This window comes from Bubalus bubalis, chromosome 15 (genome assembly GCF_019923935.1).
Source record: "Bubalus bubalis isolate 160015118507 breed Murrah chromosome 15, NDDB_SH_1, whole genome shotgun sequence".
NCBI lineage: Eukaryota > Metazoa > Chordata > Mammalia > Artiodactyla > Bovidae > Bubalus > Bubalus bubalis.
This window is the reverse complement of record NC_059171.1, coordinates 74895025-74920790: the sequence shown is the minus strand read 5'-3', so window position 1 is coordinate 74920790 and position 25766 is coordinate 74895025. Positions and strand designations below refer to the sequence as shown.

The 25766-nt window shown below is 51.6% G+C and overlaps 1 protein-coding gene across 2 annotated transcripts in view; it reads left to right on the top strand.

Annotated features, from left to right (window-relative positions):
• ZFAT (zinc finger and AT-hook domain containing) overlaps positions 1–25766 on the top strand; it is a 158532-nt gene that overhangs the window by 31678 nt on the left and 101088 nt on the right. Inside the window, exons 3-4 of one of the 2 annotated variants that reach the window (XM_025265571.3) lie at positions 10050–10286; positions 24929–25117. In XM_025265571.3, coding sequence (XP_025121356.3) covers positions 10050–10286; positions 24929–25117 — 426 coding nt within the window. The remainder of the gene's footprint in view (positions 1–10049; positions 10287–24928; positions 25118–25766) is intronic. The other variant, XM_044928863.2, reaches the window with a different exon arrangement.

The following is a 25766-nucleotide window of genomic DNA, read 5'->3' as shown; positions in this document are numbered from 1 at the left end:
AAAGCACGGCTAATGCAGTAACTTTCACAAATACAGACCTCAGCTAGCAAAATTAGAATTCAGTGTCCACTGAAATATAACACTGTTCTGTCTAAAATGATCCTCGTCTCCACCAAGCACAGCCAATTAAAACCAATCCATTTGCAAAATAAATCTGGTCAGTTGCCCACATAGGCTCCTCCAAACTGGTTGAGGGGGGAATGAAATCTCAAGAGTTCTTATTCCCAAGACATGGTTATTGCTAGAGTTTATCTAAAAGCTCTTTTTTTCTCCTTTACTTTTAGAGATCACAAAAGGCCAACATTCCAGAGAGTCCAGGTAGATAATTTTCATTTCGAAGGCACAATACCAGTCCCTCCTAGAAAGCTGCCTTGGGTGCTGTGTGCTCAGTCCATTTCCTCCTAGAAAGCTGCCTTGGGTGCTGTGTGCTCAGTCACATCAGCCCCTTTGTGACCAGGGATCAGGAAGAGAACCCACATCTCCTGCATTGGCAGGCAGATTCTTTACCACTGGGCCACCTGGGAAGCCCAGAATGCTGTTGATAGCTTAACCAACAACAAAAGGCTCACTGTGATACAATAGCAGAACTGTGAAGAGGCCACTGTTCTCCAGAGCACTTGGCAGCCCCCATTCAGCAAGATCAACCTCCCTGGGATTTCCCTGTAACTTCGGAGTGCCGTGCCCCCCCTCCCTACCCCCCACCATGTTAACGGACAGGCCCCCAGGCTTTCCATATCCCATCCTGTATTTCCTGACATCTTGACATCTTAGTGCTCACAGGAGTCTCCTCGGTCTCCTGGCCACTCTGCTGATTGTTGGGCTGCACCTGCTTGACCCAAGCACAAGCGCAAGACCCAAGGAAGAGCCTGGTGTCAGCAACAGAGACATCGGTGGTTTAACGGATGGGGGGCTCACACACGGAAGCCGAGTCCTGGAGCAACACCCCACCACGTGCAGTGGACGGCGGGCTGCGCATGGGGGCGGCCTGTGCTCCCCAGGGGCAGGGGGTGTTGTCAGTAGCAGGGGAATCAGTGTCAGGTGGGCTCATTAATTACCAGGGAAACCAGTTAGAGGCGCGCCCGTCACCACCCCTTGGATGAGCTATCATTAGCTGAGGCCTGGGGCAAGTACTGGGCTGGCCCAGAAGTTCACTGTTACGGAAAAGCCCGGATGAACTTTTTGGCCAGCCCAATACAAACGAGGGTCACTCCTGTTGGGAGGGTGTAGACACAGCAGCCTGGTTGGGCAGGGGATGGACAGGGAGCAGGGGAACAGCCATCCTGAGAGGCCTGACCGCGGTGGTCCTGTGGCGCTCGGGGCATAATCAGGTTCTTACCACTAAACTTCTTTTAGAAGTTATTTTCCTTCATTTACTAATTTACTTTTGACTTAAATTTTTCTTGCATACATTTTCTGTGTGTGTGTGTGTATGAGAGAGAGTATATACTGAAAAGTTAGTTGCCTGTTTAATTTAAAAAAGTATTTCTTAAGATTCTAATTAGATTTAGACTATTAATATGAGAACATTTCTTCAAAAGTCTTTCATTAAGAGCCCCGAGTCCTTCCTTTCCTCTTTGTCCAAGCCCATAAAATTTGAGACTTCCAGAATCTCAGTTTCCTCTCTAATGATTTTCATTCAGGTTTAACCTTCACAATTCATTTTAAGTTGAAAGATGCTGGAAACGGTTTAATTAAACCTCTAACTGTGTAGTAATTGATTTATTATTTTGGCCTCCCTTTATAACATGAAGCTTCCTAAGTCCTCTGGTTTATTTTATAGCCTTTTAATCTCTTTTGCTCATGTTGGAAGTGGTCTGCAAAAGAACTTTTCATTTTTTTCTCCCTTCTTCCTAATAAAATCTCTGGCTCTGCTCCAAGAAAAAAATTCCCTAATGGACCAAGTTTATTCTTCCTCTTCTGTGTTTGTATGAGTATATAAAAGAATGTGTGCGTGTGAATGTGTGGTTGTATCTGTGAGTGTGTGTGGCGGTGAGTGTGTGTCTGATGGGTGTGTGTGTGATGGGTTGAGTGTGTATGTGTGATGGTTGACTATGTGTGTGATGGGCTGCATGTGTATGTGATGAGTATGTGTGTATGTGATGGGTGAGTGTGGGTCTGATGGGAGTGTGTGTGTGTCATGGGTGAGTGTGTGTGATGAGGTGTATGTATATGATGGATGGGTGTGTGTGATAGGTGAGTGTGGGTCTGATTGAAGTGTGTGAATGTGGGTCTGATGAGAGTGTATGTGTGATGGGTAGGTGTGTGTGAATTTGTGTGTGTGTGTGTGTGTGTGTGTGAGATGGGTGTGTGTGATGGGTGAGTGTGTGTGATGGGTGAGTACAGGCCTTTGGGAGTGCTGTGAGATGGGTGAGTGTGTGTGATGGGTGAGTGTGTATGTGATGGGTGGGTGCAGGTCTGAAGGGAGTGTGTGTGTAATGGGTGAGTATGTGTGTGTGTGAGATGGGTGAGTGTGTGTGATGGGTGAGTGTGTATGTGATGGGTAGGTGCAGGTCTGATGGGAGTGTGTGTGTAATGGGTGAGTATGTGTGTGTGTGAGATGGGTGAGTGTGTGTGATGGGTGAGTGTGTGTGATGGGTGAGTGTGTATGTGATGGTGGGAGCAGGTCTGATGGGAGTGTGTGTGTGATGGGAGTCTGTGTGTGTGATGGGTGAGTACAGATCTAATGGGAGTGTTGTGAGATGAATGAGTGTGTGTGATGGGTGGGTGCAGGTCTGATGGGAGTGTGTGTAATGGGTGAGTGTATGTGATGAGTGTGTGTGTGTGTGAGATGGGTGAGTGTGTATGTGATGGGTAGGTGCAAGTCTGATGGGAGTGTGTGTGTAATGAGTGTGTGTGTGTGAGAGAGGTGGGTGAGTGTGTGTGATGGGTCAGTGTGTATGTGATGGGTGGGAGCAGGTCTGATGGGAGTGTGTGTGTGATGGGAGTGTGTGTGTGTGATGGGTGAGTACAGGTCTGATGGGAGTGTGTGTATGATGGGTGAGTGTGTGTGATGGGTGAGTACAGGTCTGATGTGAGTGTTGTGAGATGGGTGAGTGTTGTGAGATGGGTGAGTGTGTGTGATGGGTGAGTGTGTATGTGATGGTGGGAGCAGGTCTGATGGGAGTGTGTGTGTGTGAGATGGATGAGTGTGTGTGATGGGTCAGTGTGTATGTGATGGATTGGAGCAGGTCTGATGGGAGTGTGTGTGTGATGGGTGAGTACAGGTCTGATGGGAGTGTGTGTGTTATGAGTGAGTGTGTGTGATGGGTGAGTACAGGTCTGATGCGAGTGTTGTGAGATGGGTGAGTGTGTGAGATGGGTGAGTGTGTATGTGATGGGTGGGAGCAGGTCTGATGGGAGTGTGTGTGTAATGGGTGAGTGTGTGTGATGAGAGTGTGTGTATGTGAGTGTGTGAGATGGGTGAGTGTGTGTGATGGGTGAGTGTGTATGTGATGGGTGGGAGCAGGTCTGATGGGAGTGTGTGTGACGGGTGAGTGTGTGTGATGGGTAAGTACAGGTCTGATGCGAGTGTTGTGAGATGGGTGAGTGTGTGTGTGCATGCTTGTTCATCCTGGTGGAGGTGGGGACGCTGAGCTTACCCTGGGAGGGATTTGCGTGGGTCTCCTGAGAGCCGGGTTCTGGTTCTTCCGTCGCTCCCCCTTTCGGATGTTTAACAGGACCTCGTCTTGCTTTCCTCTCTTCCTCCCCCTCCCCATTTCTTGATCTGTCCCATAACTGCCTCTGCTGTATCCCTGGGCACTGGCACCGTTCACTGTCTCTTTGCTGCTGCCTGGGCTCCTGGGGACTACGCGTCAGAGAGGCTGACTGTCAGGCGTGGCAGAGTTAATGCTCCACAATTTTCCTAAATTCTTGAACTGGTGTGACTATAGATGGAGCTGCAGAGCAGGAGCTGGAGGGCTGGCTTTATCCTTGTTTTTAGGCAGAGCGGAATTTGTACTCCCTAGTTCTGTACTGGCCTTTTCGGTGTGTGAGATGTTTTAAAATGAAGAAATCGAGGAGAAAGTGCCTTAATGAACAAGAATATGTGTACGTCGAGAAATCGCACGATCTCACAGTGGACAGGCTGGGAGGGTAATAGTGTCTTCAGAGATGGCCCAAGTCAGCATATTCATGACTGGAGCCAGAGTAAGGAACCCTTGCCGTTTATCCTTCACTTCTTAAGTGCTATGCTTGGCATTTTAATGGGCTGCTTTTTATTTAATAGTGACTTTTTATAAAATAGCGGTTTCGTGTTTATTTTTTGTGTTAGGCACTGAGTCTGGGGGGTCAGTTTCTTCCCTGGTGGTCTGGTGGCTAAGACTCCACACTCCCAATGCAGGGGGCCTTGGGTTCAATCCCTGGTCAGGGAACTAGATTCCGCATGCCGCAACTAAAGATTCCACGTGCTTCAGCTAAGACCTGGCACAGCCAAATAAATAAAATAAAGTCAAGTATTAAAATAAAAGGTATACAGTCTTTATTAAAAAGAGAGAGAAGCTGAGGCTGGTGGATTTGAACCAGGTTGGCTTAACTCCCGGCCACTGTTCTCAGCAGTGTGGGTCTTGGTTTCATTCCCGCATCCAGAATGGACCCAAGGACCACGTGGCTCAGCAGAAAAACCCGGGCCGGGAAGAAGGAACCCATGTCCCAGCCTTGCCCAGTTCAGTGGCAAGTTCTGGAAACCGTGCCAAGTTCCTCAAACCTTTGGGTCCTTGATTTCTTCTCCCATGAGGAGTTACATTTGCTGCATCTATCTCAAGATTTTTATGAAGATAAAATGAGATAATAGCTGGGAAAGTGCCTCACAGACTTGAGTGATGTACAAATAAAGGGCTTATGTTATTAGATTCTTGATAATGTCGAGATTTTTTTTCATAGTGCTCACGTTGTCTTTTGATTAAATTTAAACAATGCCAGCTGGTTCTTTCTGTCCCTTGCTAGTTCGGGCCTTGGATCTGCAAGGGTGATTTTCTGACCGTGAGGAAGTTATCCCCAGACTGGATCTGAGATGGACTCGAGGTGCACCATGGCTCACCTCTTCCTTTCTGGTGGAAAGTTGGGACGTAGGAAATGACTTGTTTTCTAACTGCTTCCTTTCCTGTTAGGAAATGACTTTGTTCAGTAGCTCAGTTGTATCCAACTCTTTTCAACCCCATGGACTGCAGCACACCAGGCTTCCCTGTCTGTTTCGGTCCTTTAATGGACTGGAACCTGGTGGTCTGGAGTTGACGATAAGAAAGTGAGAGAGAGAGAGAAAGAAAGACATGGGGACCCAAGCTCTGAGAGAGCAAGGGTGCTTTATTAGCAGAAGTGTAGACTTATATATCTTTAGTAAGATGATTACTCAGCTATTACACAGGATGAAATTTTATTGATAGCCACAATATGGATAGTCTAATACATACAAGGTCGCTGACGCTGAAAAGAGTCACTGCATGTCTCATCTTATGACCTCAGTCCTGAGAACTGTGTGCAGCTCTACTTGTTCTCGGAATAGGAACTGATAAGGAACAGAGAATCCTTGAGAGAGAGAAAACAGCACGCAGGAATCCTCCTGTTAAATGCTCCCTGACACCTGTCCTCACTATCTCCTGGAGTTTGCTGAAACTCACATCCATTGAGTTGATTGTGGTCCCTAACCATCTCATACTCTGCCTTCCCCTTCTCCTCCTGCCTTCAGTCTTTCCCAGCATCAGGGTCTTTTCCAGTGAGTCAGTTCTTCACATCAGGTGGGCAAAGTATTGGAGCTTCAACTTCAGCATCAGTCCTTCCAGTGAATATTCAGGGTTGATTTCCTTTAGAGTGGGACTCTCATCCAAGGGACTCTCAAGAGTCTTCTCCAACACCGCAGTTCAAAAGCATCAATTCTTCGGTGCTCAGCCTTCTTTATGGTCCCACGCTCACATCCGTACATGACTACTGGGAAAACCATCGTTTTGACAATGTGCATTTCTTGTATGGAGTGTGCACTGTGCCTCCAGCACTGCCCCAGACCCTGTGGGACTTGAAGCTGAAGGCAGCTCACACCTCAGGGTGTGTGATCGACGGTGGGGAAGGGAAGCACAGCCAGGAAACGGTGTGGGAGAGTTTGTACATGTGTGTGCCTCACACGGCAACTGGGGGATGAACCATCTCACAGAGGACATACTGGGATTTGAACGGGGCCTGAAGTGTTAGGGTTTGCAACAGGATTTGGATTCTGATCGGGATGCAAGAGGGGGAGCAGTACAGGTAAGTAAAAAGAGACAGGTGTCATCTCCACATATTTAGGGAGGCCTTGGACGTTGCCCCGAGTGAGTGGGTGGTGGGGGGAGAGAGGGAGCAAGCACAAAGCTGTGTATGTGTGTGTGTGTTTGCACACGCACTTGTGTGCACGTGCAGGGTTGAACTATGTGCTGAGGGGCCTGAAAAGCCAGGTCTGAGAGTCATGGGGCAAACTGCTCGAGGACCATGGGAAGTTCTAGCGCAAGGGGGCGGCAGTGAGACAAGGGATGGAGGCCAAGAGAGATCAGCGCGGAAGGCGGGCGGCTGAGATGGTGGGCGGGGGTCTGGGTGCACCGAGAGGGCGTTTACTGAGCAGACATCTTTAGGACAAAGTCCACAGAGTTCGGTGGCACCTGAGTACAGGGCTTCAGGGAGGAGGATGAGGAACTGACGCTTCGTCCGTTGAGATGCCGTCACAGCGTGTGCCGGTAGAGGTGCCAGGTTCTTCCTTGCCCACTTCCAGGATTCTCCGCTGGAGAATTTGTACCACGCGGGTAGCTGATGGCAGCAGCTCGTTTTCAGTGCTTAAATCTTCCAGGTTCACTTATGAAAATTTCATTTTTAGCTGCTAATTGGTCTTGAGGATCTGAATTATGGATGTGGTCAGATGTAAGATTCACTTCGTCACCATCATGTTAGAGGTTTCCCAAAGCTTTCGGGGTTGATTTTATGTTTACTCCTTGACAGCAGATTGCACCCTGCTAGTTGAGTTCATTCACCAAGATTTGCGGGGCGCCTGCTGGGTGGGACACCGGGTCAGTGCTGGGGGATGCAGACCACTCTTGGGTCTGGTCGGCCGGGCTGCGGTACCACTGCACTGGGAGGGGGTGGCACCCATGGGTGGTGCGGCTGCAATGTGCTCTGCATATCCCCATGGAGCGGACTCTGGGTACCCTGCAGCGATGAGTGCTGAACCTGAAGCTGAGATGGAGGGCACGGCTCCCACAAGGCTTCTACATCTGCTCAGGATTGCTGATGCCGGTGGTACAGTGGATAGGAATCCGTCTGCCATTGCAGGGGACACAGGTTCGATCCCTGGTCTGGGAAGATCCCACATGGCATGGAACAAGTAAAGCCCGTGAGCCACGAGCCCTGAGCCCGAGCTCTAGAGGTGTGAGCTGCAGCTCCTGAAGCCAGCGCGCCTAGAGCCTGTGCTCTGCAACAAGAGAAGCCACCGCCACGAGAGGCCTGTGCGGCCCAACGCTGGCCTCAACCAGAGAAAACTGCAGCAATGAAGACCCAGCACAACCAGGAAACAGGGTTGCAGGCACCTTGCAAATCTGGGGTTCCCAGGGCCTCCCACACTTTTTCAGTTAGGTGCAAATTTGGGGGACCCAAAGGACTCCCTCAGGTTCACTAGTCTTCTAGAATGACTCACAGAACTCAGGAAAGCTCTGTACTTGGAAGGCAGTTCTAAACAAAAAGGGTGCAGGTCAGAACAGGCCAAAGGCGGTGATGCCAGCGTGCGGTTGGGGGCCCAGGGGTTCCAGACACGGGGCCTTCGGTCCTCCTCCACCCCCCATGGTGTCCTGGACACCGCTGTCTTCTTGCAGCTACGTTATACAACAGGACTTAGGAGTGTTTCCAGCCAGGGACACTCACCCAAGTCCTTGGTGTCCAGAGTTTTTATGGAGTTTGACGATGCCCACCTGCGTGACTGGCCCCCAGTCTCCAGCTCCCCCAGGAGGTCAGACTGTGTTCAGAGGTCAGACCTGACCTCACCTGTCACAGAGCCCCAAAAACAAACCCCTGTGTAGACAGTCCCGCGGCCAAGCCCCCGGGTACACGGGCACTGCGGTCAGCCTGGGCCTTCCCGGGGCCTAGGGGCCACCCATGTGGCCAAGGGCAGAGGCCGGACCTCTGCACGGATGAAGCCCCCCTCCACTGCACAGCTGCATCCTCAGGACACGTCAGAGGAGGACCTCTGTCCGCAGGGCAGTAAACTGTCCTGTGACACATGTCCCGAGCTTGGCGGATGTGACATGCGGTGGGCGGTTTACAGCCTCTCCGCTCATTCTGCTCCTCCAGCTATTAACTGCTGCTCCAGTAAGCTGCTGTTGTAAAGAATAATCAGGAGGAGAGTTTTAATGGCTCTGAGGTGAGCGGTTTGTCCTTACTTTGCACGTTTCTCTCTTCACCTCCCTCCCCAGCCTCCTGTACACAGTGGCTGGGCCTCCTGTCCCCACAGCTGTCATTCTCCTGCTAAGATCTCGGGGCCGACAGGGGAGCCTGTTCCCCAACAAGCCCAGCGAGATGGAGGCAAGCAGTGATGGTGAATCAGTTGGCTGCCCCGGCCATGGAAGGCTCTGGCTTGGAGCTCTAGGTCAAGGAGCACCTGCCTTGGCCCTGCAGCTCAGTGGAAACCCTGCTCCTGCAAGAGCTCCCCTGTCTCAGTCCCCCTCTCTTGAGTTCCTGGGGACCCCACGTCCGAGCAGGCACCTCCATCAGAGCCCACATTGTCTCTCTGCACTTCCCCTGCAGAGCCTTCCTGCCCTCCTCTCCTGCCCCTGTGGCTTCTCTGTCTGATTTGGGAGCCCAGGTGACCCCCTTAAAGGGTCCTCACAGTGACAGCAGGGGGCACTGTGGGTGATGCTTTCTTGGGCACAACCACAGGGAGAGCAGGAGGGACCCCGAACACATCATAATTGCATAGATGACCATTCCCCCAAGATGGTGCTAGAACCTAGGACCCTTCCTCTGCCCTGATGTTCAGATGCAAAGACGGCTGGCTGCTGATATGCCATGCCTTAGCCAGACACATGGCTCTCCAGTGATGGCAGGGCAGTCAGGCTGTGCCGGCCAGGGCACCCCTCAAATTGCATCACCTAAGACAGCACTCCACCTGCCTACAACGGCAGGAGGCCCCCTCAGCCCACTCACCCGTCTTAATTCCCACCTTCCTTTGGAGATGAATGCCTTAAAAATGAATGCTAATTAAGAAGAGATAAGAGGTGAAAAATGATTTGAAACTTGCTCCAAAGCAGCTCTGATGATGACATTTAAATCCTCTGGCCTCCAGGAAACTTGAAAAATATTGTCTCTAGCCCTATAATCTTTGGCTTTAGATTGCAATTATTTTTGTCTCTTTTCCATCAGAACAATTTGGACCTAATAATCATGATGGCTTAAATAGTTGGAATAGTTGTATAACTCATTAAGAGCATGAAAAGCTAAGCAGCCTTTGAGAACCCTTTGCAGAGACAGTCCTTAGCAAGTTTCTGAGAACTAGTTTTCAGTGGAAATGGTGGTTTCTAAGGAGCCTGGTTTGTGAACTGGAGCTGACAGTCACAGCTTAAAACCTTCCCCACTTTATGGAAGAGGCACAGTGCATAGGTTCTGATAAATTAATATTCGTGAATCACATGATTACAGAATTGACTGTGTAATAGCACAGAGGTGCAGAGATGTTAGCACTAAGTGATTGTCTGCAGCTGCTCATTTCTGGAACTGCTTCAAGCTTTCCTTTTTTAAATAAAATGTGGGAAGCAAAAGTGTTAGTTGCTCAGTCCTGTCCGACTCTTGGCGACCCCATGGACTGTAGCTGGGCCAGGCATCCCCGTCCATGGAATTCTCCAGGCAAGAATGCTGGGGTGGTGGGTAGCCATCCCCTTCTCCAGGGGATTTTCCCACGTGGGGGTGGAACCTAGGCCTCCTGCACTGCAGGTGGATTCTGTACCATGTGAGCTCCCCGTGGAAACAGACGTATTTCCACGCTTGGAAACCGAGTGCATGGCCTACCCTGTTGCCTTCTGTGACCCCACGGTGCCCTCTGGTTTCCTCCGCAGAGTTTTCAGTCATGAAGAGGAAGAGAGGCAGGCCCAAGGGGTCCACGAAGAAGCCCAGCCCCGAGGAGGAGCTGGCGGAGCGCAGCACCCTGCCAGGCGCGGACGGCGTGCGGGCCCCCGAGGAAGGGAGCAGCCTGGAGTGCAGCAAGTGCTGCCGCAAGTTCTCCAACCCGCGCCAGCTCCGTAAGCACATCTGCATCATCGTGCTGAACCTGGGCGAGGCGGAGGGGGACGCAGGTAAGAGCGCACCCCGGCAGGGGGCGCCCACGGCTTGCACCCCCTCTTTTTAAACCAGCTGTCTCATTTGAACTTTTTTTTTAAAGATTTTAAAAATAATTTTATTTAATCCTTTATTTATGGCCGTGCTGGGTCTGCATTGCTGCGTGGGCTTTTCTCTAGCTGTGGAGAGCAGGGGCCACTCTCTAGTTGGGGTACAGGGGGTGCTTCTCATTGTGGTGGGGGGGGCTTCTCTTATTCCGGAGCCATGTTGTCGGGCCCAGTGAGCAGAAAGGCCGAGGTTAGGATGCTTGAGCCCCTTTGAGTGACCTTGACGGCCTCAACTATGGCCGGCGCTCTTGAAGAACATACAGGATACCAGGTGCTGCCTTCAGGTAAGAGCTTGGCAAGGCTTCGGCTCTGAAGCAGCTTCTAAGAGAGGCTGAAGAGAGTGTGTGCATGAGTGGGAAAGTCTCCCAGACACCTGTCTAGGAGGAGTGAAACAGCAAGGGCCTCTGCCGTGGGCTGTTGTCCTCGTTTGATTCTTGCAACCAGTTTCGAAGTTTTCAGAATATGTCTAAGAATGTAGAAAGTTCTTACTGTTTTGTGCCAGGCTAAGTACTTTACCCCTAGAGTAGGAAATGGCAACCCACTGCAGTATTCTTGCCTGGAGAATCTCATGGACAGAGGAGCCTGGCAGGCTACTGTCCATGGAGTCACAAAGAGTAGGACTCTCCTGAGTGACTGAGCACATGCGCACATCACCTGGGCTCTGGTTCAGGATGTGGGCTTTGGGCTTTGGCTGCCTGGATTTGAATCGCAGCTCCAGTACTTAGTAACTTTATTCTGCTTCATTTTCCTCCTCTGTAAAATGGGAATAAAAACAACACTAGCTAATTTGGTTGCTTGGAGGATTCAGTGAGACAGGACTTTCTGCAGTGCTTACAAGCGCACCTGCCGTTGCAAAGCTCCCCGCACGTGTTAACTGGCACTGTCCTTCACAGCCCTGTGGACGCGGTGCTGCTGCTGCCCTTCCTGTGTCACAGGCAAGAGCATTTAGACACTAAGAAGGGAAGCAGTTTATCCAGGGTCTTTTAATTAGAAAGGGATCCTCCTGGCCTTTGAACCCAGACTGTCTGACTCTGAACCCCAGTTCTTCAGTCCTAGAAACACCTCCCAACAGTGAAGCAAGGCCCTTGGTTTATAAAATCCTAGCACGTTAATGCTGGGAAAGATTGAAGGCGTGAGGAGAAGGGGACAACAGAGGATGAGATAGTTGGATGACATCACCAACTCGATGGACATGAGTTTGAGCAAGCTCCGGGAGTTGGTGATGGACAGGGAGGCCTGGTGTGCTGCAGTCCATGGGGTTGCAAAGAGTGAGCGACTGAACTGAACTGAACTGAGCACATTATTGAGGGAATGCACCACCTAATGGGCCCCCCAGGTGGCGCTAGGGGTAAAGAAGTCTGCCAAGGCAGGAGACTTGGGTTTGATCCCTGGGTCAGGAGGATCTCCTGGAGGAAGGCATGGCAACCCACTCCAGTATTCTTGCCTGGAGAATCCTGTGGATAGAGGAGCCTGGCGGGCTACAGTCCATGGGGTCGCAGAGAGTCGGAAACGACTGAAGCGACTTAGCATGCTCGCACTCACCACCTAAGATTCGTCGGACATCGAGTTGGTGGCCAAGACTCATTGCCAACACCTGTGCCAGTTGTAGAGCCCATAAAGTGCTCTTTCCTTTAAAGAACTGCTCTCAGGGTGACCACATGAACTCTTACTAGGCTGCAGGGGCTGTTGCAAATAACAGACAAGGATTCAGGCGAGATGAGGCAGCGAGCGCGGTGGCAGCCGTCCTAAGACAGAGTATGAGCGCCTGCCGTGTGGGAAGTGGAGGCGGGGAGCCCTGTGGTTTTTGGGGAAGCAGTGTCTTGCTTCAGAGCCTCAGGTGCTTTGGCAGACACACAGAAATCAGCAGTGGGATGGCCTGGGGAGAGAGGGGCAGGAGCTCACAGCACTGTACCTGAGGCGCCGGCCCCCAGCGCACTTGTTCCTACTGGACGTGGTTGTGGAGGAGCTCCCTGGCCTGTCACCTCACCGAGCTGCCCCCCGTGGCCCTCTGAGTGTGTCTCACGCTCACATACATGCACCCCGCCCCCGCGTTTCCTGCACTGACCCTTAGTGGTCGTCACGGCGTAGTCAGAGGGGCCAGCTCTAGCCCCTGTTGAGAATCTGTTCTGATTCAGTGCCTCCCTGTGGCTGGCTTGTCTGTCAGCCCCCTCTGGGAGACCCCTGGGCTTTCTGCACGGCCGTGGTTAGAGATCGGGGAATTTCCCTCTTTGGCGATGCCGGACATTCCGGCTGCCTCCTCCCAGGCCTAGGAGTAACTGAGAGGCTCAGTCCTGTCCACGGGGTTCCCCTCCCCCCTGCCCCCAGGCTGTGCTTCCCCGGGGTTTCTTCCTGAGACCCACTCTGGTGTCTCCCCCACACAGCAGAGTGCAGGCTCTTCACCTGGGTGTTCACAGGTTTTGCAGAGAGTGTCTTTCCTGGAGCTCTGTGGCATCATTTTTCCATGCGATATGGTAAGTTTCCCGTTGTTTGTGCCGACCGTGGTGCCTCTAATGAAAGTTAGGTTGTTCCCTTGTTTTTTTTTTTTGCTGTTATAAATATTACTTGAATAAATATTCCCTTATGTACATGTGTGCATTTGTATATGTGTATATATGTGTATGTTATTTTTATAGGGTAAATTCCTGAAAGTAGAACTACTGGGCCAGAAAGTGTATTACATTTTGCCAGTTTCCCTCCTAGAAAGCACAGGCTAGTTGAGGTTCCAAGTGTCCAAAAGTACCAATTGGGTGTTATCATTTGTTTTCCTTTTTTAATACCTGTAATGATATAAAAAATACTAGAAGAAAGTAAAAATAGTGCACAATTTCACTGCCTAGGTATAATTTCTATTACACTGTATATAAGAGTGAAGAGAGACCTACATTCTGTGTATGTTCACATACATTTTTCAGTAATTGGGGGTCATACATAATGTTCTGTGTTCTTTTTTCATGCAGTTAATGGAGCGGATAAATTTTTCATGTCATGTATTTTTTTCTTCAACACGCTGTTTGTAGCACTTTCTGTGTTGCAGACATTGTTCTCAGTACTTGTACACTCTTCGCTCATTCCTTCTCACAGCGGCACTGAGGACACTATTGTCACGCCCACTTTATAGACAGGAAACTGAGGCAGAGCCGTCGGGAGTCTGCCAACATCACACAGCCCGTAAGGGCCGGAGCTGTACTCTTAACTCACATAGTCTGGCTGCAGGGTCTGTGCTTTTGATTGCGATGCTCTGCTTTCTGATGAAAGAGTCAGTAAATGGAGATTTTCGTTATTTTTAAAGGCTGCACAGCATTTCACTGTGTGTGTGAGCCTTAAGTTTTCCTTCATCGGTCTCCAGTTGATCGACATTGAATACTGTTTAAAATTTTTCTCCCTGATTAAAAAACAGAAAACAAAAAAAATACACAGGTGTATAATCTTGAGCCTACAATTTGATTCTATTATTATTATATTTTGTACTTGTGCCTTTGTTATCTTAGGTAAATATCTAGTAATGTAATTCCCAGACTAATAGGGCATCTTTTAGGTCACATATCATATGATTCCATGTATATTTAGAGCAGATAAATCCATAGAGACAGAGGACAGTTGGTAATTACCAGGGGTTGGAGGAGAGGGGAGGATGGGGAGAAACTGTTTAATGAGTTTTATTTTAAATGATAGGAAAGGTTTTGTATCTAGATAAAGGTGGTGGTTTCATAACATTATGGATGCTGTAAATGCCACTGGGCTGTTCATTCTGAAATGGTTAATCTTATGTGCTGTGAATTTTATCTGCCTGGTCACTAGTGGGCGATGTCGTTGCAGATATTCAGGTTTTTGTCTTATGTGTAATTTGGGGCATTCCTTGCTCATGGTTTTTACTTACTACACTTTTGGATTGCCAGATATTCTGAAGATATTTTCCAGCTTTATCATTTGTCTTTTCATGTGCAGAATTGCTTTTTCTTTCCTTTTGCATTTTACTGAAGTTTTAAATATCAGCATTTGTCACTACTGTCAAATTTCATGCCCTTCTTATCGTAGCTTAGGACACTTATCTATATACCCCAAATGATAAAAAGCAACCTTCTATATATTCCTCTGTTATTTGTATGGTTTCATTCTTTATCTGTATTTTTGATCCCTCTGGAAATTGTATTTTTGTGAAAGTTGTGAAGTAAGGCAGTCATACATATTTGATCAGTAAATACGGGCAAAGGAATGTTCTTCATTAAGTGCAGTTTGCAGATAAACTATTTCAAATCATAGGGTCCACAGAGAATAAGGGTCTGATTCCAAGTCAACCCTTGAAAAAGTAAAAAACTTCATATTTTGAAAACAATTAGTGGGATAACAGGGAGTTGCAAAGATGGTACAGAGAGGTCTCGGACCGTTTACCCTGCTCTCCGCAGCGGTGATGTTTCTCGGAGCTGTAGTGCGGTGGTGTCAGGATCAGGAGCCCTGACGGTGAGATACTGTTTGCGTAGTTCATCCTCATCGCCGTTCATCACACGTGTAGGGCTGTGTGGCCACCACAGCAGTCAGGAGGCAGGACTGCCCGTCACCATGAGGGCTCCCCGTGATCCACTCCACAGTCAGCCCTCCCCACAGCCACTCATCTCCGACCCAGTGATTCTGTCATGTCGAGGTTACACCAGCCAAGTCACACTATGTGTGATCTTTTAAGATCGGCTTAGAAACCCCCCTTTTCAAACCTGTTTCATAACTTTATACTTGGGGAAGTTGACGTGCAGAGAGATGGTTCTCTGAGAGTCGCACAGCTCCCTGGAGGTGGGCTGGGCACCACCCGTGACTCCCTGCTGCTCCCCTGCAGACGGCCCAGCTCTACCATGTTGTGCCTTAAAACCAGCCTTCTTTCTTCTTTGTGGATGTTGATTTTGTTCGTTTCAGTGTACCACTCTCAGCTTTTTCTCTAACCTCATGTGAAAGGCAAGTTCTACCCTGTGCAGTCCCCACCTTTATTTTCTATTCTGTAATTAATTAGGCAGTCTCTTCAGCAGCAGCAGACAGGCATCGTCCTTCCTAGTACGATTATCAGCTTCCTCCAGTGCTAAGCTGCATAGACAGTGGCCTCGTAGTCCATTGATTTGAATGACCTAAGTGGACTCTAATTTAACAAATACCAAATGGAAAGGTGGAAGCTCCTGGTGTTTTTCCCTTTCTGGCCACTGCTGAAGCCTCTAAAATATGCAGAAATGACCTAACACCCGGCTGCCTAGCGGCTGACATACCCGTGATGATTGCTCCACGTTCCTCAGTTTGCCAAACACAATATTACAATTTGGAAATTTCTTGCATAATTGTTTTAATATATGCTTGGTAAAGAGCAGTTTAGTGACATTTCAAACAGTTGACCTTGACTCTTTGGCTTGTTAAAACAATTAGAAGAAAACAAAATAAGCTTTTTCCCTACACTGAACCATAGCAAGTTAAAATAACAATTTTGTTATGTATTCAACACTTATTTATTTCATTCTGCATCTGAATAGTAAAAGAAACCAGGCAAAGAAAAATTTTTTTTTTTTTGCTTAATGCCATTATGTGGAACAGCTGGTGTTTTTGAAAAATGTTTTACAGCCTATAGAAATCAATGTGTCAAGTTTATAAAAGTGACTTCTGAACCTTTCAAAGCTTGTTATTTCTGGGGTCATTTTATGCAAGGAGAGCTGCAAAAATTTGCTTTATACTTGTTAAATCCTCCCTAAAGAAGACAAGGCATTTATTCTAAGATCTTACCTAAGATGCACCTGCAATCTTTGTGAGGATTTCACACAACAGTGTTTCAGGTGTCTTCTACTATCTTTGTGTTAGCAAAAGTGCTGACTTGATCAGTAGCTGCGTAGGCTGAAAACTGCTTTGCAGGAGTCGGGTTTGGAAGTCTGCAGGTGGAAAGGCAGAGCGGTGTCAGTCCTCTGAGCGTGCCCTTTGCTCCATGGAAAGATGTGGAACGGGACGGTCTGTTTGCTCTCGCTGCTTTGCGAACCCTCGCTTCACCTCTGCTCATTGGGGAAATGCAGAAGTGCAGCGGCCTCCAGCTGTATGTGGTCCGAGGCATGCTTGGAAATGTGGGACTTGGGGACAGTTAGTATCACCTTTCTGTGACAGCCCCCGCCCCCCACCACCTCCACTTGCCCCACTTTGCTCCCATCTCTCCAGCTGCCCTGTGAGGTCGAGTTCTGCTGTTAAGCCCTTCAGTATGGCAGGTGCTGCTGGTGTGTTCCAGGTTACATCCTTCAACCAGCCTCCCCCATTGCAGTGGGCTCACAGATCCGGCTTTCCTTCTCATTCTGCTGCAGACCCCCAGGAGGCTCTGCTCACCCAGGGATCAGGCGGGGAGAATGGCCACTGCCCTGAGCATGTCTGGTCACTGGGTGGTGGGGAGGAGGGCCCGAGGCTTACAGTTGGCCCAGAAGTGGCCTCTGTCATTCCTGCCCGTGCAGTTCATTGGCCAGAACTGGCCTCACGGTCCCACCCAACTTCAAGGGGTCGTGGAGTGCGACCCTCTCTGTGCCTGGGGCGGGCCAGGACTGGACATGTTGGTGGCTGTCACTAGTGGCAGCCGTGTGACTCCTGCCATTTCCGTGGATTCGCCCACAGCTGTGGTCTGGGGACCGGCATGTGTCCTCCTTGCCCCAACCCTGTCCTGAGCTCAAAGTCTGTGTCTCGGTCTGGGGTCCCAGAGGCTCCTTATAAATGTCCTCCCCCACCCCCGCACACAGCCTCTGTCCTGGTGACTGGCCACCCCATCCAGGTGTCTCATCCAGAAGTTTCTCTCTCACCTGTCATGTCCAGCCACTTGCTGGACTTTGCCCGCTAAATGTTTCTTTGATTCTGCTCTGCATCTCTGCTGCCATTCTTGTGGGTTAGGTAACTGTCCCAGGCAGACCTCAGATACAGAATGGCAGCAGGAACCTGAGATGTGAGGACCAGGGTAGAAAGAAGAAAGAAGTGCCCACAGAGTCAGAAGCTGAGCGGGAGCCCGTGTAACGGCTGGACAGTCAGCAGCAACAAGCCTGGGGCCTCCACCATGTCACCTGACCTGCTCTGCTCACTTCCCTCCTTCGCTGGTGCTGTGCCATCCTTGGAGCTAGAATCTGAGTCCTCCTGGAGTCCTCCTCCTGCTCACCCCCAGCCTGCTGGCTGCCTCGGCCTGGTGCCCTGCTTCCCACGACTCTGGTGCCCACGGTCTCCTCTCTGGCCGTCCTCCCTGCCCCTTGTCTGGCCTTCTCATCTCTCCTGTGGACTCTCTGCACGGTGGACTGGCCACTCCACTTCTGGACTTGCTGCCCATAAGCCCGCCTTTCACAGAATGATGTCACACGCAATGGTGACATGCACATGCCTGCTGAACCTTCTCTCCCCCTTGTGGAGAGATCACCCCCTTATCGTGGGACACTGTCTGCTTTCTAACCCCTACTTGTCCCATGGAGCCATCTCTTCTCAAAAAAACTACCCTCCACCCTCTAAGGCAGCCCCCCAGCTCCTTCTCATCCTTGAGACTGGCATGGCTCCCCAGTGCAGGTAGCCTTGGTAAGCTTTCCCTGAAGAAAATCAACTGCACGTGACCATTATCTCTGTAATAGCTTCTGAGACTTGGAATAAAATTCAGATACGTGATACCGGGCTCTGTCGTCAGAGTTGCCTAGGGAAGGAATGGAGTGTGAGATCCACAGCCTTGAGCCCCGGGAGCCCCGACCAGGCCCTGCGTGAGCTGACTGGGTGTGGAGCAGGCTGCGAAGTCTGGCAGGCATTTGTTTACCTGCTTCCAGGATTCCAGAGGCGAGCGGGCCCAGAGCTTCCCGTAGGTCCGCGGAACCCCAGGCCCAGGTCCGCGGGCCGGAGGCGATGCCGCCTGGTCTTCCCCTGGGCGCACCAGTGTCAGCCTCATCGGGCGCTGAGTGTCCGCTCTCACCCCCTGCTGGGAGCCGGGGTGGGGCTGTCCCCTCGTTAGATGAAGAAGCAGGCTCTGCCAGATGGAGGCAGCTGCCTGAGGGCCAGCTCGTAATTACACGAACCCTGGTCCCTTTGATTTCCGAGCTCCAGTTTCTGTCACTGGCATCCAGCCATCTTCCAATGCGAGAGTCACCTGAATTAAACCCCAGGCCCTTTGGTCACTGAGTGTCCCGACGTGAGACCTGGGACACGGAGCTGGCCCTGTGCCTCCGTGCTGTCTGCTGCAGACTTGCATGACTCTTGGGGAAGCAGAGGGCACTCATGACCCTTTTTTCATGGAGGGGAGTGGGGACCAGGAGAGAAGAGGAACTACCTAAATCCCACCAAGCAGGACTTTCAGTTGGGAATTTTATTTAAAAATTTTTTTGGCCATGCCATGTGGGATCTCAGTTCCCCAACCAGGGATCAAACCCATGCCCCCTGCATTAGAAGCTGGGAATCTGAACCACTGGATCACCAGGGAAGTCCTATGCTGGGACTCTGAGAGGAGGCCCTTCCTGTCCAGCGTCTTGGAGGCCGGCCGGGGGCTGGGCAGAAGGCAGCCCCGTTGCATCGTGCTGTCAGCGGTTCCGGGGCTGCCTGCATCCCGCCTGGAGGGACGTGATGGGGTGGGGGGGTGGGGGGCTGGAGCCGGTGACACAGCGGGCCTTTGCTCCAAGTGACGGCTCTTCAGACGAGTGGCAGAGATGCGTTATGACCTCCGTCTTGAAAAGAAGTCTCTTTGACCATCACAGCCTGACTGCTGAGAAATGCTGCAGGGAAGGGCCTGCAGCCCAGGGCCCAGCAGCCTTTAAAGCTGGACTCGCTGCCACGCCTGGTGCTTCCCAGCTGCCGAGGAGCCGGCTGGAGCCGAGGGCTTGGGAGGTCCCCGCGGAGGCCAGCTCTCTCCTCTCTGTTTCCCCCTTACGGGGCCTGTGCTGTGGTGCCTGAGCCCTAAGCCAGACTTTGGGGATCAAAGCGAGTAAGACGAGTCTGTTCCCTGGAGCAGCTGAGCCTGGGGGGATGAGGACCAAATAGATACAGGATGATGCGGGGGCCAGCCCGGTGCAGGGGATGCACGGCGGGACCACACTGCAATGGGAACATCCTGGAGGGCTCCCTGGATACGGGGCTGTGAACACCGCGTCCAGGGCTGCCGTGGGGTCAGGGGCGGGACAGCATTTCCCTTGTGACGGTTCCTGCGAAAGCCTGCAGGTGCTGGGGGATCGGGTGAGGAAGGCGGGCTGGTTCACTGCGGTGGGTGTGTGGCGAGAACAGGGTCAGGAGGAGGCGGGCTGCCTGGTGCTCTGTGTGTGCTCACACGTCGTGGACCCCTCTGTGGGGACGTGGTGCTCAGAGCCGGTGCTCACCTGGCCTTCCCTTGGAGCCAGAGAGACAGGAAGACACGAGAAAGCCCGAGGGCAAGACGGAAGGCAAGAGGGATGCATATTCAGCAGATTTGATAGAATAATTGTGGGCTAATAAGTTCCTTAAACTGCTGCATTAGCAGCCTGGAATGAATCGGTGGCAGAGTCCCAGAGTATAATCCCTTATCAGTCAGCTGTTCTGACAACTGTTCTGGGCTTTTTTCTATTAATGTGGCTGATAACACTTGACTCTTTGGGGAGTTCTGAGATTTAATTAGTTCTGGGGCAATTTGGAATAGATACTTTAGAATATTAGCGCTGTTGTTAATTATAAATGAGCACGCATGAACTAATTTCTACAAATATATGACTGCCCCTACCGTTAACTCTTCATCAGCCCACTACCAGGTCAGCTTGCCTTGTCTGGATGCTATTAAATGTCGGGGACCCTGAGAGGTTCCCAGAAGGAGTTAGAAGGTGAACACAGACACAGATCATCCCCCACCCGCTGAGAGTGTGGGGTTTGGCAAGTGGAGTAACATCCCTCCGAAGGAAGCTCCTCTAGGACAGGAGGGGGTGCTGAGTGAGGAGCAGGGGGATTCTGAGATCAAAGGAGCTTAGTTGAGAGCTTTGTATCAGATAAGCTTCGTTTTCTCAGTAAAGTCAGACAGGCTCATCCAAGTTAAGGGAGGGTGTGTGTGTGTGTGTATGTGCTTCTGTTCCATCCCAGCCCCTCGTGATCACCCACTAGTGCCCTCACCCACAAAAGGCCCACCTGCAGACCCCCACCCAGGTGGATAACACCTCCTTGGAACCCTACACCCTACCAAACTCACTGTGTGACCAGAACTAAGTCATTCACTCTCCCCCAAACCTCCCTCCCTCCCAGCTGCTGGCGACTCCACTGGCCAAACCCCTGGGAAGCCAGGAGCGATGGAGCCCCGTGTGACCCACTACAGGTCAGCCTCCAGGAGCTGGTGGAGGAAGATGAGGGTCGGCCTGGAGGGACAAGCAGGAACTTTGTGGAACATGGGGACCCTGCTTATTACCCTTCGGATGGGGCCCATGCCCAGTCTCTGCTCCTGACGCTGTGCCGCCTCCATCTGAAATCTGGACACCTCCCTGCATGCGAGGACCCTGGGCACTGTCATAAGAGTGGGGTCTCTGCACCCCCCTGGGAACTTCTGCTTTCATGCTGCGGCGTCAGCGGTTTTTAAACGCCATCGTCTCAAAAGGAGATGAAATATAAAGAATTAGGTCACTGTGCTGGGGTTGAAGAGCAATGACGCACAGATGTCAAGAAATTAAACGTTGTCTTTCCCGAACATCAGCGACTCCATGGAACATGCTGGGCTGGGGGTGCAGCCCTCCCTGCACCTCTCCTGTTCACACAGACCCGATGGGACCTCCCGGAAGCTGTGGTCCCGGCCCAGCCCCGAGCCACACAAGCGTGTCTTCAGGCATGCCGTCACCACCCCAGACGTGCCGCCGGGGGAGCAACAGCATGACTCCCCACGTGACAGAGGGCTCTGCGACCTTCCCAGGCCTGAGCCTCACAACCGCTCACTTTGTGGATTCGGATCCTGGGTTCAGAGAGTTCCGAGCTGGTCCAGCCGGAAGGCAGAGGTTGGAGTGTAGCTCACACACCCCACAGCACTACGACGGCGGCTCAGAGCGGCGACTGCGCTGCAGGTGGCACAGACGCTGTCCCTCCTGCGTCCTCATCCGCGCCTTTTAAAGCTGTTTCCAGGGCTCTCGGAGGCACCTGTGGCTGAGGATTGGAGGGCTGGGAGTACCGGTGGTGCTTGGCAGGGTGGCTGGTTTGGACCCCACCCACTGTAACCAGAGAGAAGGGAAAGAAAGAAAGAAAGAAACGGAAGTTGCTCAGTCGTGTCCAACTCTTTGCAACCCCATGGACTGTAGCCCACCAGGCTCCTCCGTCCATGGGATTTTCCAGGCGAGAGTACTGGAGTGGGGTGCCATTTCCTTCTCCAGGGGATCTTCCCTACCCAGGGATGGAACCCGGGTCTCCTGCATCGTAGACAGACACTTTACCATCTGAGCCACCAGGGAAGACCCAATCTACTTTAACCAGAGAAGCCACGCCTTTTTATTAGGTATATTGAAATTGCTTAAAGAACTCACTCAAAATGTCCTGCTGCAAAAAAAAAAAAAAAAAAAAAGTTTGAAAAGCACATCCTGGTGCAGCGAGGGTCACGACTGGATTCAGTTGGTGACACGGTGCAATGTGAAGTTTGACAGATGAGGGTGCTTCACCCAAGCACCTTGTGTTCTGAAAAGCACCCTTGTTAGAGCCTTTTGACTGTGCTGGGTCTTCATTGCTGCAAGGGCTTTTCTCTAGTTGCAGCAAGTGGAGGCTACTCTCTAGTTGCAGCGCGTGGACTTTTCATCGCGGGGGCTTCTCTAGTGGCAGAGCACAGGCTCCAGAGCACAGGCTCAGTAGTTGTGGCGCATGAGTTTAGTTGCTGTGAGGCACGTGGGATCTTCGGGGATCAGGGATTGAACCCGTGTCTCCTGCCCTGGCAGGCGGATTCTTTACCACTGAGCCACCAGGGAGGCCCAAGCAGTTCTCTTTTAAAAAAAAAGAAATCAGACTTGTTTATCTTCCAAATGCTTGCGCTCTTTCACTGGGCACAGGTACATGAGAAATGTTTAAGTTACCTGCTGATACATTATGTAATTGACTTACTATGTTTTAGCTATATTGTCTGTCTTTTCCCACCAGCACATAAACTCCAGGAGGCAGGGGTCTCTGTCTTGTGCCCTGCACTGTCCCAAATGCTTAGAACAGGGCCTGGCATTCTGCACATATCTTTTGAATGACCTGTGGCCAGTAAAGAACAAATACATTCTGCAGTGCTGGGATAATTTCCAAGTAAATATTTCTTTCTTTTGTGTGGAAATGATGTTCTGTTTGAAGATGGACCTTGAGAAAAATTGGAAATAGGAGAACAAAGGGGAAAAAAAAGCTCGCAAAGAGAATGTTTTATTAAGTACGAGAGGATCATTGTTGAACTTGGTGATAGAGAAATTCTGTTTCAGAAGAGCCGTACTTGACATGAGTACTTCATCACATGGAGGAGAGGGTCATCACGAGCAAACAGGCAGAGGAACTGGAGAGGTGGGCATGGAGTCAGGCCCAGGGTGGACCTGGCCTTTCTGCGCCACACGCAGGAGGCGTCCTACAGATGCAAGTGAGCGTGTCCACAGAGCCTGCGGGGTTAACTTGTCTCGGGTTCCAGCAGGGTTGGGTCTCCCTGATCCTCCACCCTCTTTCTCCTGCAGCTCCACTGCCCTGTCGGAGGGGTCTCAGAATGGAGAGATGCAGGGCGTGTCTGATTGGACGCCCCACCCCGCCCGCGGCCATGTGGTTCAGTTTTTCCCAGGGCATCACGATTGCTGCGTGAAGCCCCTCGAAACCCTCCTGAGAAATGCGTCTCTAAAGCCACCCTTCCCTCGTTGGGACGGCTTGGCTTGTGTGCGTGCTCAGTCACTTCAGTCGTGTCCCACCCTTTGTGACCCCATGGACTGTAGCCCGCCAGGCTCCTCTGTCTGTGGGGATTCTCCAGGCAAGAATACTGGAGTGGGTTGCCATGCCCTCCTCCGGGGGATCTTCCCGATCCAGGGGTCGAACCCGGGTCTCCTGTGTCTGCTGCACCGTGGGTGGATTCTTTATCTACTGAGCCACCTGGGAGGCCTGGGTGGCTCTAACTGCTAGACGTTTCTTCCTCTGGCGAAGTCTGTTGCTGATCTCTACCCATCGGTCCATTGCTTCATGAGCAGAGCAGGTCTGTGTTGTAAAGTTAGGTCCTCAGGCTCAGTAAAAAGAAGACACAGCCCCAAGCTCCCAGAGGACACAGCATGGGTGAGGCTTTGCGACAGATGACTGCAGAGCAGCGTGGGGAGTCCCCCTGTTGATACGTTGATACCGTGGTGTGTGTGTGTGTGTCCTGTGATTCAGCCCTGACTGGGGCCGGGGCTGTGCTGTGTCCCCACCGTCCCCCCAGCCAGCCTCACTCACTCACGCTCCTGGGTGGTCTCCACCGGCATTGGAGTTCACCCCCCCACCCCGCTCATCAAGGGACGGCTCTCCGCGTCCTGTGGGCATTCGAGGCCCTGGATTTCACTCCCTCCCCTGGTTCTGTTCCTCCCTGCCGGCTTCTTCAAGTTCGCCCCACAGGGTACCCAGCTAAGCATTCTTCCTCATCTTCATGCCCCTTCCTTAGCACCGAGCCCACCACTGATCCCCACACCACCGTCTCCTGTGCCCTCCGCCCCCCACACCGCCACCGCTCCTGTTCCCTGCAGCCCCGACCACAGTTCCACAAATGCTTGCAGTTTACACTGGCTGAAGGGCTGCCTGCCCAGAGTGGCTTGTCTGACCCCTCGGGTAGAATCTTCTGTCCCTCCCCTCGGTCATCCGAGACCCCTTCTTGCTTCAGTGGGCGCACAGCGGACTGCCCCGTCCGTCTCTCCCACCAGACGGCAGGGCTTTCGAGGGTGGGCTCTGGGTCTGTGCCCCGTCAGCCTTGGTGTCCACCACGCCTGGCACACGAAGGCACCTAGAAACTGGATGCTGAGCACGTGAATGCCTTCTTCTTAGGCTGTCTAAAGAAGACCACCGTGTTTTCCCCGCAGTGTTGTTGGCTGATGACTCTGAGGTCCGGTGGGCTTCCTGAGAGCAAGGTGAGGGCCTGTGCCTGCTGTGTCCACAGCGGGCCCTCAGTGCCCATGTGGGGGCCTGTGCTGGGGGAACGGTGTTTACTGAGTCAAAGGCAAGACTGAGGAAGCGGAGGTGACCCCGAAGTGACACAGTGTCCACTTCGCTGGGATCAGTGTTTTTCTATAACTTGATTTCTTGGTTGCACTGGGCCTTTGTTGCTGTGTGCCCTTTCTCTAGTTGTGGAGCACGGGGGCCACTCTTCAGCCGCAGTGCATGGCTTCTCTCACAGGCTCTAGGTGTGCAGGCTCGGTTGTGGTGCGTGGGCCTGGTTGCTCCGAGGCCTGTGGAATCTTCCCCGGCCAGGGATGAACCTGTGCCTCCTGCACTGGGCAGGCAGATTCCTATCCACTGAACCCCCGGGAAGTCCAGGGACCAGTGTTTCTACCACACAGGTGTATCCCCTTTACTGTCAGCCCATAAAAAGGGTTCCACGCGCTCCCCGACTCCATCACTGGTATAAAAAGGGTATTTTATACATCCTGGTATTTGCCCCTTAGGTAACGAATCTGACCTTGAACTGGAGAAGAAGTATAAGGAAGACGATCGAGAAAAGGCCCCGAAGAGGCCGCGGGCGCAGAGAGCGGAGAAAATCCAGAAGGTCTGCTCGGGAAAGGAGGCCCCGCAGATGTCTGGGGCCAAGAAGCCCATTATCAGCGTGGTGTTAACCGCACACGAGGCGATTCCAGGTGCGCACGGCGGCTGGAGGGGGCGGCGGGAACGTCTGGCGGGGGTTGTGATCACTGGGGGGCTCTCCGTGGAGTTACCTGGTGACCTGGGGCTGTGGCTGATCATCCTCGGCCCTGGGCCGTGGTGGATCACCGTGTCCAGAGGTCAGGGTGCGAGGGCTGCTCCCATTGCCGCTGCCCACGGCCTGTGCGGCCGCAACCTGTGTTCGCATGTGAGCGGCTGCTAAAAGGAACAGTGGCCCTGGAGAGCAGTTCTTTCCTTGGGGCCCCCCAGACCCCTCAAGACCATCTCCAGGATGTCTTTGCTCCTTCTTCCTGCCCGGGCTGGAGTATAAGACTACTCACAGCAGAGGATGCCAAAACCCTCCCCTTAACTTCTTTGAAGTTCTTTTTTTTTTTTGCATTTTTTTAGTAGGTTCATTATTTATTTTATAATACTAGAGATTTCTATCTCCTTTTCTTTTCACATAAAATAGCCAGTGGATATATTACCCCCTTTTAAAAAGGCCTCTTCCAGGAAAAGATACCTTAGACAAAGAACAGTTTAGGATAGTAGATGCTAAAGTATAATAATGTTTTTTTCCCCCCCCCGTGCATTTGGGGTGACATCTGTCAGATAAAATTAAAAAAAATCAAGTTTAGGATTTTG